At 48.7% G+C, this 15318-nt stretch overlaps 2 protein-coding genes across 2 annotated transcripts in view; one reads left to right on the forward strand and one right to left on the reverse strand.

Annotated features, from left to right (window-relative positions):
• Positions 1–460: 460 nt before the first annotated feature.
• LOC120902051 (putative transcription factor SOX-15) overlaps positions 461–15318 on the reverse strand; it is a 52662-nt gene continuing 37804 nt past the window's right edge. Inside the window, exon 3 of the mRNA XM_040310529.1 lies at positions 461–3885. Within this exon, the coding sequence (XP_040166463.1) occupies positions 1874–3885 (2012 nt within the window). The 3' untranslated portion in view covers positions 461–1873. The remainder of the gene's footprint in view (positions 3886–15318) is intronic.
• LOC120902052 (basement membrane proteoglycan-like) lies at positions 8908–13573 on the forward strand. The gene is made up of 4 exons (XM_040310530.1): positions 8908–9093; positions 9159–9679; positions 9741–9956; positions 10022–13573. Exons 1-4 carry the CDS (start codon positions 9033–9035, stop codon positions 10457–10459), a joined length of 1236 nt encoding a protein of 411 aa, XP_040166464.1. The 5' UTR covers positions 8908–9032; the 3' UTR covers positions 10460–13573.

Below are 15318 nucleotides of genomic sequence, written 5' to 3' on the forward strand. Positions count from 1 at the left end.
CTTCGGCAGTGCAACGAGCGGGCGCTTTCTCCTTATCACTAAAGCATTGCTCTCGCGCGATTGCGTTTCGTGTTGCGCAGAGCCCACGCAGGGCGAGTTTACGCACAGGCTGAGGCGAGTAGGAGGCGTAGCACTCACTCCCGACCACTTAACAAGGCGAGTGGAGCAGAAAAGCGAAGCTCATGCTTAGTAGCGCATCTTAAAATCGCTAATGGCCAGCAGTCAGGCGCGCTTGGACGTTTGTGGCCGCCGTCGGATAACTTCGCGATAAGACGCGATCGCGATTTAGCGAAATGGGTGAGGCGCAGAGACTAAGTGCTGCTGTTGCTGCTGGGGGTAGATCATTGGGAGGGTCATCAAGGTGGTTGGACTTGGAGTATTCTTTCACACTTACCGTACAGTAACATTTTTGATCGGGACCCTAAAATATGAAATAATTGAACAAACACACTCGGCCGTGTATTGGTTGAACATCTATCATTGCTTTTAATTTATTTCACTCATACATTCCTTGGGCCTTTCTGAACCGCTCTCTTTTTTTGTTATTCTAAACATACCTTACTCATTACGGCCAGGAAGGCCGCTTTTCCGACGTGAAAGTGAGCCAACGACGACTTGCAGGAAATCGAACTACTTTTTGTTTTTGTTTTTTTCGGGGGGAAAATAATGAACGGAAAGCGCTCAACAAACGGGGGAACCGAAGGAACGACACCTTCCCTCCCTCTAAGCTCAGATGGTCGTAAAGTCAGCCTTTGATGTGATTTCAATTTAATGATCTTCTCAACATAAATGATTCATAGATACGGCTGCGCGATGATTTATACCGCTTTCGTGATTTTTCCCGATTCCTCCCAGGGCAGGAGGATCATCACATCCAGAGTTTTCCCACCAGAGACTCTCCCCTAAAGACACAAAACAGAAGGTGGCGCATTTTCGAATCGTCAATCGTCGTTAGGCACTCATCGCCACGCACGTCGTCGTTGGTTCCTACTGTTGCTAGCTCGCCTAATGCCTGGGCGATTAATTAACCTCTATAATAATGTTGTTTTCCGGCCCTCCCCACTTGTTACTAATCTACGATCATTATTCTAGCGGAATGTGATGATACTTTTCCCCTGCTTAAGGGGGACTGATGTCTAATTTTTTTTTTTACTGTTGCTTTTTGTTTTGAAAAAGTTTAACTACAACCTTTATGTGATTTTCTACATCCGCTTCTGTACAATATTCTCGCGCTCGTAACGAGAGTATATGATAGAAAAACACACGCTATGTACAAATGTCGTCTCACACAATACGTATTGGGGAAAAACTTGGAGCAACTTCAATAAGGTGCAAAAAAAAAAGATAACTTAATCGTCGCGCCTCTCCTCTCACACACATGGGTTCTTATTTTTACAAAATTGCATTAAAATTACGCTACACTGTTATTGCTCACGCTGGGGACGAAAGAAAAGCAAAACCTTTGGTTCACTCGTAGTCCGCGCTGTGGAACCTTCTTTTTCTCCAACAGTTTACTCCCCAGTATACACAGAGTCACTTTGAACGTGAATTTGATTTTCGGTGGGTACCACACGTTGGGGAATCGAGAAATGATCATTAATTTACACAAAACACTAACAACTAAACAAAAAATCAAAGGGATTTGCAACAGCGTAACGAGTGAAGGGATTTGATTAATACGAGAGTACGAGTGCGTGTGTGTGTGGGCGAGCTTCTTCTAAACAACAAACAGAAAAAAAACACAGCTATAAACTGAAATGAAGCTCTACTACCTTGGGGGAAGAAAAGGATCTCGGATATAACCCACCCCGAGAGTCCTATTTTGAGTATTTCCACGAGCCCTCCGGGGACCCGGCCGTCCGGCAACCGCGCCCTAATTGCTGTAGCAGGTTTTGCGCACACCGGCCAGTATGTTGCTAAACTCGTCGTCCTTCAGCTGCTGCTCGTTCGCGACGTAGATGTCGGCCATCGTGCCGACGTTCGGGCCGAGCGGATGGCCACCGTGCTGCACCGACACCAGCTGAGTGGTTCCTCCGCCGGCTGCGGCAAGATGCTGCGCGTGCTGAAGCTGTGGCAGCGCGTACAGAGCGACCGGAGTGGAGGGCAGCTGATGCGATCCTGGACCCTGCAGCATCACGTCCGAAAGCTTGGGAATGCCTTGGCCTCCTCCTCCTCCGTTGGCTGATAGCGAGAGCTGATGAGACTGTTGGTGTTGATGCTGCTGCTGTTGTTGTTGCTGCTGCTGCTGCTGATGTTGTTGCTGTTGCGCCTGATGTTGTGGAGACTGATGTGCGAGTACAGCGCCTCCATACGTGTAGTACTCACCCTGCGGCAGTCCATAGATAGATCCACCGGCCGGGGAAGATCCCGCCGTCTGATGGTAGGACGCACTGTCATACCCGTTAAAGTTTTGATTGCTGTCCGGGTACTTGAGGTACTTTTCCAGATCGCGCGAATCAACACCCTCCACATCCTGTCCGGGGATGCTGTGACTCTCGTACATGATGCCGTAGTCTTTGTACGCGTACGAGTACGTCGGCAGCGTCCCGTTCGGTAGCGACGCCGTGCCGTAGTAGCTATTGAGTTGCTCATTAGAAATCGCCTGTTGTTGCTGCTGCTGCTGCTGTTGCTGTAAATGTTGCGCATTGCTGTTGCTGATCTGGGACATCTGCGTGTTTGCGGTGGAAACTCCCGCACCGAGCAGTCCGTTGGAGCTCTTCAGCTGACTCTGCGCGTTGGCGGCAGTGCCGGGGCTGTTGTTGCTGTTGCCACTGCCGTTGTTGTGGTTGCTGTTTGTACTGAGATGCGTCGGACCGTGACTGCTGGTCGTCATGGTGGTCGTGCCGAGCGTCTGGTGATCCTCCGACGTTGCCAGCGGCGGGAAGTACGTGCCGGTCACGATGTGGCCCTGGTCCAGGATGCTCCGGTTCGTGCACATCACGTACATCCCGTTCACCATGGCGGTGGTCGTGGTGGATCCGGAGCTCACCGACAGGTAGTTGCGCTTCTCGTGCAGTCCACTGCCATTTACCAGCTGTCCCACGCCTTCGTACGCGTATCGTTTTTCGCCACCGTGCCCAAATCCACCGTACTCACGCTTCACGAGAGCGTCTTGTTGGTGGTGGTGATGATGTTGACTCTGATGATGTTGCTGCTGCTGCTGCTGGTGGTGCTGCTGTTGATGACTCTGGTGCGTTTCGTGTTCGTACGCATGGGCCTGGAAGGTGGCGGGCAGCTTCTGCTCACTCTTCACACCGTACACTCCGTCGTACGTCAGCTTCTGCTTGCTCTTCAGGTCATCGTAGCTGCCGGCGTGTGCCGAATGGAGTCCTCCACCGAAGCCCGGTTCCTTCTCCAGCTCCAACGGGCTCATCTCGGGAGTCGGCAGGGCAGACGACACATCGTCCATCTTGGAGTCCCCGTTGGCAGGTACGGCGCCTCCGTTTGCAGCCGCTGCCGCCGCTACGGCAGCCAGCTTGCGGCTGCCGACGGTTGGCGGGACGGCGATCGGTTCCGGGCTTTGCGTTGGGCTCGAGTCGGGCGTGTTGAGTGCGTTGTTGCTACCGGCGTAGTAGTGCGGGTTGTACGTGAACGGGCTCATGCGCTGAGAGGAATCACCGTCGCCGTAGTTCAGTTCGCTCGGGGACGAATTGTTAACCGTAAGGTTGGCCCCGGCAGCACTGCCCTGGCTGTTGGCGCCCACCGATGCGCCCGTCCCGAGTGACCCGGCTCCACCGTTTGGTCCTGCCCGAGCTTTGGCGTGCTTTCGGCGCCGGGGACGATACTTGTAGTTGGGATGCTCGGTCATGTGGATCACTCGCAGCCGTTCCGCTTCCTCCACGTACGGACGACGATCCTGAGGCGTTAGAGAGCGCCACTTTTTACCTGGTGAAGAGAGGAAGAATACATTAGAGAGCAGTCGTCAAATAGAATTGACAGGAAATGGTATCAGAGCAACATCAGCCATAAAGATCCTAATTTTAAGCTTCAAAAATTCAACACAAAAACGCTAAAGACGTCGGACGACGGGATCTTCCAATTACTGCCTCCGCATCGTTTCGATCTAACCGATTTTGGAGGGCTTTCTGGAAGGGGGGGGGGGGGCAAGGTAAGGAATTTCCACTGCTGCATTAAAATCACGATAAAGGCGCGTGCCAATTATACTCTGAAGTTAACACCAAAGAAGATCGAAAGAGAGAGAGAGAGTGAGAGAGCGAAAAATAGTGCTAAAACTTGGAGTAAAAGAAAAGGCGAAGAGTTACTTCCAACCGATCGTTTGGGAAGCAAAAGATGCTCTGCAAGGTCTTTGTGTGCAGCCCGCAGCAAAAGCAAGCGACAAACCCCGAGCAGCAGCAATGAAACGAAGATGCTTTACACCCGCAGTGTTCGGGCAATATTCTTCGCTTTCCTTAGCCTGTCTCGTTTGTGTGCAACAACAGCAACAACAACAACAACAAAAAGCTTCCCGACAGACAAACACACTGCACACTTCATATCGCTCGTGGGAGAGTAAATTATGTTCTGGCGATAAATAATTCTGCACCCTTGCACCCCTCCCTTTTTGCACGTGTTGGTGGCAGCGTGGCGGCACTGTCCTTCACTGGGCGGCGGCATCCTATCTCTGTGTCTGTGTTTTGCGCTGTTGTCTGAAGACGTGCGCGCTATCAGCACGAATCGCAACTTCCACAGACTGCGGTGCGGCTCTCTTGGGTGCTGGCTGCCGTTCATTTTCGGAAGGATGCAACCACACACACACACACGCGGGTGATGACACACACCGATCGGAACAGGCTGTGCCGCCACCGTTTGCGATGACATTGGTAAATTTAGTTTGACATTTATTATCAGCGCAACGCTCTACGCGCTGGCTGGTGGCAACAGAATACGCGGGGTTCGTCGCTTTCGGCGCGTTCTGCACGGAGCTTGAGCTCATAAATCTGGCGATTGTTAGCGGTTTAAGCCCTTTCGGGAAGCTGATCGGGGAGAAGGTGCGACTGCTTCGATTCGTTTCGGGCTGTCGAATTCAATTTAGCAACTGCCGGTGGTCGCCCGGGAGCATCCGACTTACCATCCGCGTTCGGGAGTTTTGGGCTTGATTTACGCGAGCTTCCCAATTACTGACTCGGTGGCCCTTCCGCCCGGTGGTGGCTTCTAGCACCATTCGCCGGCGTGCTGATTATCACACCTGGTTGCGATGATTGGGATCCCGACTCGATCGGAGGATTATGCCACGGAAAGGAGAGTGGAGAGCATTTAATTGATGCACCGATGAGATCTCGTTTATCAAGATAATCGAAAAAGCGCATGTTCGACGGAAAGCGATGTCGTCCGATGGTATGTTCTGGAGTTGTCATAAAATTGTGTTACTAAAATGCATGATCGAGTTCAGAATTCACTCGCTCGCCAACTGCTATAAAGCATGCTGCTCCGTGCAAACCAAATTAATCACGCCACCAGTAACTTCAACGAACTAAAAGACACGAACTACCGAGACGCCTTCGAAACGTCTTCGTCTCTCTCTCGCAGCAGTCCAAGCAAAACAAGCAAAACAATCGAACAGTTATGGGACAGTAAATTTGTTTATGCTTTCATGCCGCTCCCTTTCACACCTCTGCTCTGCTCTGCTACTGCCTTCCACACACACAGAGCAACAAACCTCCCGTGTAATATGAGCAGCTCCCCGGCCAAGGAGCAAAACATAATGTGGGTAGGAAGGAGGGCCGAGCAGGAGGAGGAAATAAAAAAATCACGGCACAAACTATTATTCAAATAGACTTTGGCGTGCTGCTGCTGCTGCTGCTGGCGGTCATTGTACCGTTGTTCTTTCCCTGTTCCCTGTGTCCCTTCCATGTTCCTCCCGTGGGGGTAACCCCTTTTTTGGGCTCGTGCTAAATGGAGCTGCTGGAACACGTGGTCAGCTTGAATATTAATGTTTTAGTTTTTTTGCAATGTGAGTGGATGTGTCGCGCGCTTAACATAAAATCCAAAGGGAAACGGGCAGCAAACGGAACAACGGTACGGGGAAAGCAATGGGAGAGTTGTTGGAGTTTTTTTTTTTTTTTATTTTGATGTAGTATATTTTGCAACATTGAACAGGTGCCCTCGTAGCACAGGGTCGAAGTCATGCTGCAGGACCGTTTGGAGCTGTTTAGCGGTTGTTGTTGCTGTTCGGTCTGTTTGTTGCCGTCCTCAAACGGCTCTAGTGAATTTTAATCAACACAACGACTCCCGCGATCGTTTGTGCTCTTCATCTCCCCTTCCCGTGCGTTTGCTAATTGCTTCTTGGTTGTTTCTACGCTTGTTCTTGCGTTTTGGGGACTTAAAATATCCATCATCCACTCCACCCGTCGCTACCCATCCCGAAAAGAAAGGCTTGAATCATTCCAGCTTTTCGGGGGGAGTTGGTGGGTTTTGATCGTTTCGATGATTAATGCCCGGTACAACTGGCGAGGTTGGTCCCTTTAGCATTGGCACTCCGATTGGTGAGCGAAACAATGGCTAGTAATTAATCAACAATTACACCGCTCCGCTGATTCACCCCCATACACGCACTAAATTGCCTCTTTTAGCGAGCAATTTACGGCGAGGATGAGTTCATCATCGACCGCCCGCAATTCAAACGATACGTTCGAATCCGTCCGTTACTTGCACACACACGCAGCTTTCAAAAAGGAGAAGCTTTGCTGCAGTGTCTCCGTGTACGGGTGAGCTTATTATTAAGATCCTGTGTGCCTCTTCCATAGTTCCCCCGCCGTTCCCATATTGGCTCGGAAATCCGATTGTGCGTGACTAAAACGTAACCGGAATGATGCGGCTGCTTCTCTCTGCCGCGCGATCCCCATTCGAATGCTGCTTTAATCGTACATCTTGCACTTCATCGCCAATTAGCGTGCATAACGTGCAAGGCAGCAATTATTTTTGAACAGTTTTTTTTGCTGTTGGTTGGTCTGTCGCCCACTCCACCGCGGAATGTCACCAAACAGGGCAAGATGTGTGGGGAATATGTCGGAGCTTGTGTTCTGTGTTGTAGTGAATTGCTTATTTTGTGTTTTTTTTATTTGGTTTTAAAGTATTGTACTTTAGTTTTAAAATCATATAAAGCTCGTTAGTCAATAAATATTAGATTCTAGGGGGATTTGGCGATCGATGTCACATCTTTAACGTGCTCAGCGAGCAATCACATCGCTTAAAAAGGCGCGACATAGCGTGTCTAATTTCCGTCACGTTTATCTAATAAGCTTATGGCATGGAATGGAAGACACTCACACACAAGCTCACCACAAACAGAAAAAAAGATTCTGAGTGAATCGACATACGCAACACACTCTGGAAAGGCGAGAAAGAACGAATGAAAATTAATTGGAAAAGAAGCGAAAATTATACAACCGAAAAAGGTGCAAATAAAAAAAGGGAGAAAAGTATATTTTTTATTGCAAACGGATTATACGCCGTAGTCGTTCGAACTGTGTGCGTTGCCTGTGTTGTTTCTTTTCGCAAACAACAACGTGACACACACACACAAACAAAAAAGTACATAAAAACGAACTTAAAAAAGGATCAACAAAATCGCAAGCATTTTGATGAGTTTTGAATTATTCATTCGATGCACTTGCTTGGGTTGGGGACAGCGGAGGGCCATGTGGCGCTCCAGTATGAGCCGAACTTTTGAGGCATTTTCCCTCCGTTTCGAGCATGTTTGGGTGCTGCTGAGCTGGGAGGGAAGGGTCAGCATAAAAATGGTTGACAGTGTGTCAGGTTGCCGAGGGTGGATTAAAAATTCTAATCAGTCACCGGATTTGGTGTTGCTCACTTTTCCGAGAATGGAGCTGACGATTTCAGTTCATAATCACGCATTGCGGGCCGTGGAGAGTGGGTGTACCTGGGCAGGGATAACGTCCTGCAGAATTTATGATCTGCCCTGCCTCCCCCAAGCAATGAGCCGTCTCCGGTTGGAGGACGAGTGCGACGAAAGGGTTTTTTTGGGTAACGAGCATAAATGAATTTCATTGCTCCGTTTCCGCCGTTGGCGCCACACGTTTCGGGCTTGTGTTGTTGTCCGTTTTTGAGTTTAAATAATAGGATAATTCTCCCGATTTCTTAGGGTGACCACCAACCACCACCCCTCCAGTGGTTAATGATTTATGGATCGGTTCGGGGTTTGCTGCTTGAGCTGCTTTTCATAAAAATCTAATAAAGCGTGTACGCGCGCAGTACACACTGACTACGGCTTTGGTGCGGGCAAGTGTCCTCTTTCGCTTCCCTTTCCAGCTCGAAGTCACAGTCACGATTTTCGACAAATCAAATTCGAAAAGTATGTAATAAATAAATATTCCAACGAGAGAGAGAGAGAGGAGCAGCAGCGGGGCGCGGTGTACACTGACACAAAAGTGCGTGCCCAATCAGAGCGACGAAACCGTTCGATGGATTGATGGCATCGTAAGCTGAAGCCGAAAACACAGAAATAATGATACGCACCACGCTTCAATCGAAACTCGGCAAGAAGAACACGCGCACGCGTTGGCAAAGAATCGTTAATAGACTATCACCTTTTCGGGTGCGGAAACTTTTCGGGGTGACACGCGCGCTCGATCGCACACGCACGCATGCGACGTTTACGTACATTTGGCTAACGATCCGGCGGCTTTTGCCTCTTCCTGGCGAGCCTCCCAGTGGTGGTGATGGTGGTGGTGGGGTAACATTTACCGCTTTTCCGGTGTGTTGGGTAGAATTTATTTCTGACCAAAGGTTTTACTGCACAAGATCGGCACTTTGTTGGGTCGGTTGCGCCGCATGCGCATGATCAATTTGAACGCTTTCCTGTGTACAGGCTCATGTTTAATGATTATAAAAACACATCAGCAAAACCCAATGAGTCACTCGGCTATTACCGTCACAAATCCGTGTCAAAACATTGTGTCAGCTTTGCGATTGACGACTAGCTCATTATGGGGAAGCAAAAAACGGCATTGATAGACCGAAACGAGATGCAGAGTTAATCACGTCTTATCAGTCTTGCTGCTTGACTCATCGCCATGGGACGCAAATCGGTTGTGCTCGGTGTAATATTTCTCTCAGCTGTCAGTGTCATTGCGGGTAAGACGCTTCCACTGTTCCACAAGCTCTCATACAGTGTTAACACCCTTGTACAATTATCTCAGTCGATCGAACACCCTTAAGGTACGTTCCCTTCCGGTGTCGAGGTGGCATTTCCGTGTCGATAACGTTCCGTTGCGATGGGTTCGCTCACTGCCCGGATGGTTCAGATGAGGAAGGTTGTCGGAGCGTATCGCTCGTTGAAGGACCGCCTGAAAGCGTCACCGTGCAAGAGGGCGAGTGGATGAATCTAACGTGTCGGGGAACTGGCGTACCGTCCCCAAGTGTACGATGGAAAATGAATGGAAAAGAGCTACTGGATCCGGTTTGTGATTGGGTCTCGGAGGATGGCGTTGGACATCTTGCTTGTAAGATGCGTCTGATAGATTCTGGGAATTATTCCTGTCATTTGGTAAATCCGCTCGGCACAATCGATGTACAACCGGTGACGATGGCCACGGTGCAAGGGAATCCATGTCCGAAAGGAGAGTTCTTAGCCGGAGAAGGAAGTGCCAAGTCTTGTATGAAGTGTTTCTGTTCTGGCGTCAGTGATCTGTGCCACAAAGCAGATATGTACCGGTGGAATGTGAGTATTCAAGTGAAATATCTTAGAAAACGAACATTAAAAGACAAGTCTTTTCTTCTAGAACACACTGGCGTTGAACGACTGGAAAATGAGATACGCAACGTGGGATGGCAAAGGTACTGTGAAGATAGAGCAAAACATCCAGAATTTCTCTTCAAACCGGACGCTGTACTACAGCCTACCATATCGATTCATTGAGCATCAGACCAAATCATACAGCGGATATCTTCAGATCCCTCTCGACACGGGAGAAGAAATACCAAGAATCATTGTGATGGTATAACATTGAAGACAAATCACTCAAATATCCCAACATCCAACATTTTGTTTTCTACGTTGTAGGGTTATAACAGAACGCTCATCTACAGGAACAACCACAAAGACGAGATCCTCAACGGGATGGCTAGAATCAAGCTACATGAAACCAACTTCTTTCACCCAAACGGAACGGCAATCGATCGGATTGAGCTACTAATAGTGCTTTCGTACATTGATCACTTCTTGATTGAAATGCGCCCAAAAAATGGACGATATATACCAAGCGAACAGTCGATCGTAATGGACTCTGCAAGCAGTTATCAGAGAGGAATAGGCAAGGCAGCGTTCGTGGAAGAGTGTCGATGTCCGGTTGGATTTCGTGACAGTTCCTGCGAACGGTGCGACTTTGGTTACAATCGGGCATTCGTTGGACCACCGATGGGCCTGTGCATGCCCTGGGAATGGCATCGGGAGCGCTACGTCCCTCCGAGCACCACAACAAGAGCATACCATTACGTTTGACCTGCGAGATTAGATATATTGGATTCTAGTATACCGAATTATTTCACTGTTATATCAAGCAGGAAATCACGAAACGTCAAATCAAACTCTTTTCGTTTATCAAGATCTTCCAGTGCAGAGGAATTTTCGATTCAGTACGCGCGCATACGCACGCACTTCTTAACACAGTTTAAAGGGCACACTAATTACATAGCCCTCAGGCGTCATAAAACAACACAACCTAGAAGCCCGTTCGTTACCTCGGCACCCATCAACGCGTTGTTATGCGTGTTGTTCTTGACTGACTTTGGCTGGGCGCTCTCGGTTGTTTTTTGTGCGAGGAAGATTCAACCTTGCTCCAACCCTCATCCAGATCGTATTCCCTCACTCCCCCTCTGCATGTTGAACGCGTTCTGCCCTTTTGCCTTTGGGTTTCCCGTTCCGGTTCGTAGCCTGTTGGTGAGAAATTTCTACTACCCTGGGAAAAATTTCGACGACGACAGCGACCCGGTGGTCACCCTTCGTTGTGTTTTGTTGCAGAAGTTGTAGTAAGATGGGGGTGCCTTTCACCCACACCTTTTAATGGATGGCAGTGTATTGGTAACATCTTGAAGCGAAAAAAAAGTTGTCTTTTAAGAACAGAACAAAACCTAACGGGGAAATACGACGACCCACAAGAGCCTACGGAATACAGCTCTGGATGTCTTGGTGTGGTGTAGGTATCAAAACATTCCACCAAACACCAACTTGGACGCGAGCGCAAATAAGCCGCCGTGGTGTTGTTCTTGTGCTGTTGCGTTTTTGACCCCTCTTTGTATATATATCTCTCTCTCCCTTCTTCAACTTCTAGACATTATACGGGTGAACGAACCTGAGGATGTTGTTGCGCCAATTCCACCAATTTCCTTCCTCGTCCAGCTCTCCCTTCCCTCGCCAGTCCCAACTATAAGTCGAGCTGATATTTCCGTTCCAGTGAGCACAGGTGTCTTAACTTCCGCTCGGGATATTACCAATCCTCCAGTCGGGCGCGGAACGGGAACCCTATTTATCGGCTTGTAGGCTATTCGCGATCGTCTTTCGAGCAATTGTAGCGGGTGGTGGTTGGTGACCACATGTGATTGAATGGTTTTTGTACACACACACGAGTATAGCAAGGTGGCATTAGTTCTAGGAGTCTTGCGCGTCCAAGCTTCTCCTATAGCACTAGTCGTTGCTTCTTTTTATGAGGATTAATTGCTAGCTCGGTTAGGGTTGCTGTAAATCTTCGCCATCCAAAACATTGGTTGCATTGGCACGCTTCACTGAACCGGAATAGCACAACCACACACATCGGCTCCCCGAACATGGTTCAATTAAGATGCTAAAGCAGGGAAGTTGTGTGTGTGTGTGTGTAGATTTCACGCTTCAGCCGAGAGTGTGGGAAAGCGATTTTTCTGCGCCGCATCAAACATTCCGTGCTCCGTAACGTGTTAAACGCGAAAAGCTTGTACAGTCGAGCGGCTAAAGTATGTGGTAGCATTTTTATGATTAGCAAACATTTAAAGCCTGCAAGAACCAGATACAACCAGCAGCAAACTAATGTAGAACATCACAAAAAACCATCGTGCCGCAGATTAGTTTATCTCCTTCAAATGGCTCCCCCAAAAATCTGTTTGCATTTGAAGGGCAACATGGGACGACGACGACAGACGAGCAAAGCAATTCGCATTTCCCAGAAATCGCCACACGTCCACCGTGCGCTGCCGTCAGGTGATTGATCGACATCGATCGGTCCTGCAGTAAGCAGAGGTAAAAACGCAGCAACAGTTTTGCTGGAATTCTCGCTTGATTTGTAACTTCCTCCAGCCGGTTGATAAGAGAGCAACGAAGAAGAGGACGAGTGTTGCACCCTTTTTTTGGTCTCGACTGGATTGCCAACTGCTGCTGCTCGACGACTCCAAATGATTTTGACAAGTTGCTCCGAAAGGCCACACCCAGATCTCGTAGATCTCGTCGGCCGTTCAGGGTCGACACGGGTGCGTGAGGAGCACGATGGCATCACGATGCATGGCGATCGCCCGACAACCCGATCTGACATCAGCCATTTACCCAAAATGTAGCTTCGAAGAAATCACGTACGAGATTGATCGCTGGGACGCGTTTCGGGACGAGATCCTGTCAGCGCAACTCGCCGAACGACGCACGCTCAAGCCCGGTAGCTCAAGCTGAGCTGAGGATTTGGATCTCGACGCGATCGTATCGAATGCGAAGACAAATGTCAGTCAAATCAGACGGACTGCGAATGAGCGAGAAAAGGAAAGAGAGCGATGGAATGAAGTACACAGATTAAAAGCAGACTAGAGAGATCGATTGGAATCAGTCCGGAGTCCGAGGAAAGTGACCGGAGCTGGAGACATGGAGGGAGCGTTCGCGCGCCTGCGTTCGTTTGCGCGGACACCTGATGCGTGGTCGAGATGTTCGGAACTCGCGAATGGGCAATTAAGTCGTCTTTAGAGCAAATTACCTAGCAATTGCGATCGACTGGAGGGATGGGTGGGGTTGTAAAAAAAAATCACGATCTGGGGCGGAAAATTATCGGCATGATGAGATTTTGACCCGATTACACGCGTAGGCTCTGCGGGACAGACGATCGTTCGCGTGCAAAGCGGGAATGTACTGCTCGAGAGAGGCTGCTTTTTTGCATGACACGCGTGCAATCAGAGTGTGCATCTCGAGCGTTCGGGAAATGATCGACACTGATCGTTATCATCGAAGGATGGTAATTGCGTGCCTTTCCAGAACTTTTCCTCGATGACTCAGGAAAAGCGGAGAAGTTGCTTGGAAGTTTCGCGCAAGCCTAATGAGTTGTTTACGTCGCGATTACTTTGTATGGTGAGTGATCAATCTCACAGCGTTTTACATAGCAACAGGCGCTATATTAAAGGCAGTCGGGGGTTTTCCACTTTAAATTCTACCCATCAAAGCTTTTGAAAGCATTTTTTGTCATTTTTTGCAATAATTTATTTAAATACCTTTCATCACGATAAGTGTCCGGGGAGGAAAGAAATAGATCATTTCATTTTACGACAACCATTTTCTCTTTCAAATCCTAAATAAAGTCATTTTCTTGGAGCTTTCTCGGCCCCACTTTGCTTGCCCCTGCTTGCTTGGCTTTGGTCGAAAGATAAGTTGCGACTGATTAAAAGGTCGCAACATAAATCATCGTTCAGGCGCATTTTTTCATCGTCCGATGCGCTTTCTAGTGCCTTAATCCACCGCGCAACAATGATTTGCGTCTGGGAATGGTGTCAAGTGCGAGCAGATGGGATGGGGTCTCCCCAGCAAAGATGGCACCCGCGCGAGACAGCAGAGTTTCGTTTATTTTTTTCTGGTTTGGGTTTTCCGTCAAAAGGAAAAGGTGTGAAAAATCGTTTCCCGATGTAAATGAGACGGGGAGAGCTGACGGTTTGTTGATTGTGATTTACCCTTCTAATGTGTGTGTGTGTCTGCCCGCTGTGTCTCGAGTCATTAAACAATCACGAGCGAAGGATATTCCCTGTGACCTAATCCGCTCGAAAAATTAAACACATACCAACTGCGCGCCTAATGTCACTCAGAATAACATGAGGCATTTGCCAGGTGAGTGGTGTATTTAATTTTAACACAAAAATACAGTAAAACTCGTTCAACAAGTGTTGCTTGCGTTTGCGCTTACCGAGAGAACAAGGCGCGAAGAAAGTGGAGTAGTGCTTGTTTTTCTGTGTGTGTGGTATTTCTCCCGTTTGTATGCTTCCTCCCTGCTGGTAACATTTAATTAGCATAAACTCCCACGCGACGCAACGCACCACAACATCACGCCGACAGTGTGCGCCCTCCCCATACCCACCTCTGCACACAAGTCAAACAACATAAATTTTCATGTACACTTTCTCTTCCCTTTTTCCTGTTGTCTGCCGTCACTCCCCGGCTGCGAGCGAGTGACTTCCCCATTGAGCAAAAAGGAAACCGTGTTTATGCGTACAAGATTCCCCTTTTCTCCTGTTCCCCTGCAGCCACTCGGGGTCGGGATCGTCCCGTGAAAGGTGTGCGGGAGGATTTTCTGCCGTTGCTTGTCGCTACTGGCGCGGGAGGGAAACAATAGCAACATCAAAACGCACACAGCAACGCACCGCCACCACCAACCACCATCCTACCCTGTACCATTCGTTCATAATGCGGAAGGTTTACTTTTAGTTTTTAATTTCACCACACCACCACCATCACCACCAGGGTCCTGTCTTTTACTGCTTTGCTGACACTGAGCTGATCTGTTCGCTTCCCGCTCACCCTGCTGGCCTATCCGTTCGTTTTCTAATCGCTTCTCGATCTTATTTGAACTCCTCATCTCAGCCGCTGCTTTTTTTATTCCCCTGTGTGTGTTGGATGAAGATCGACCGATCGAGATTGTCTGCTTGTGGTTGAAGTATTGCAAAGGGAAGAGGCATGTTCCTCCCTCACCCTCACTGGGTAGTGGGAGGAGATGAGATCATGTGCCGTTAGATGTAGGGGGGGGGGGGGAGTACGGTGGCGCGTTATCATCGCTTTCTAGCTGACGGAAGATGGTTTTTGTTGTGTGTAGCTCGACGTGTCGTTCGATTAGATCAACGATCGCGCAGCACGCCACACGCAAGCACGTGTTTAATCAGAAATCAGGTAGGTTGAACTATTTTTAATAATTTCAACCTAAAAAAAGAATTTCAACTCTAACAACAACCAACTTAATTGCTTTTTCTTCTTCTTAACGAACAGAATATCACGGATTTGCGGGACAATATTCGTCATATAAATTGTAGTTGCGTCACAGCAACGATCACCAGTCATCAAAAAGTACAACAACATTTGACCCGCAACAATGACGCACT

Source organism: Anopheles arabiensis, chromosome 3 (assembly GCF_016920715.1).
Source record: "Anopheles arabiensis isolate DONGOLA chromosome 3, AaraD3, whole genome shotgun sequence".
NCBI lineage: Eukaryota > Metazoa > Arthropoda > Insecta > Diptera > Culicidae > Anopheles > Anopheles arabiensis.

Coding starts and splice junctions, on each gene's coding strand:
- LOC120902052 (XM_040310530.1), top strand. CDS start 9,033: ATGGGACGCAAATCGGTTGTGCTCGGTGTAATATTTCTCTCAGCTGTC. Junction 9,094..9,158: donor AGCTGTCAGTGTCATTGCGG/GTAAGACGCTTC, acceptor CAATTATCTCAG/TCGATCGAACACCCTTAAGG. Junction 9,680..9,740: donor CAGATATGTACCGGTGGAAT/GTGAGTATTCAA, acceptor CTTTTCTTCTAG/AACACACTGGCGTTGAACGA.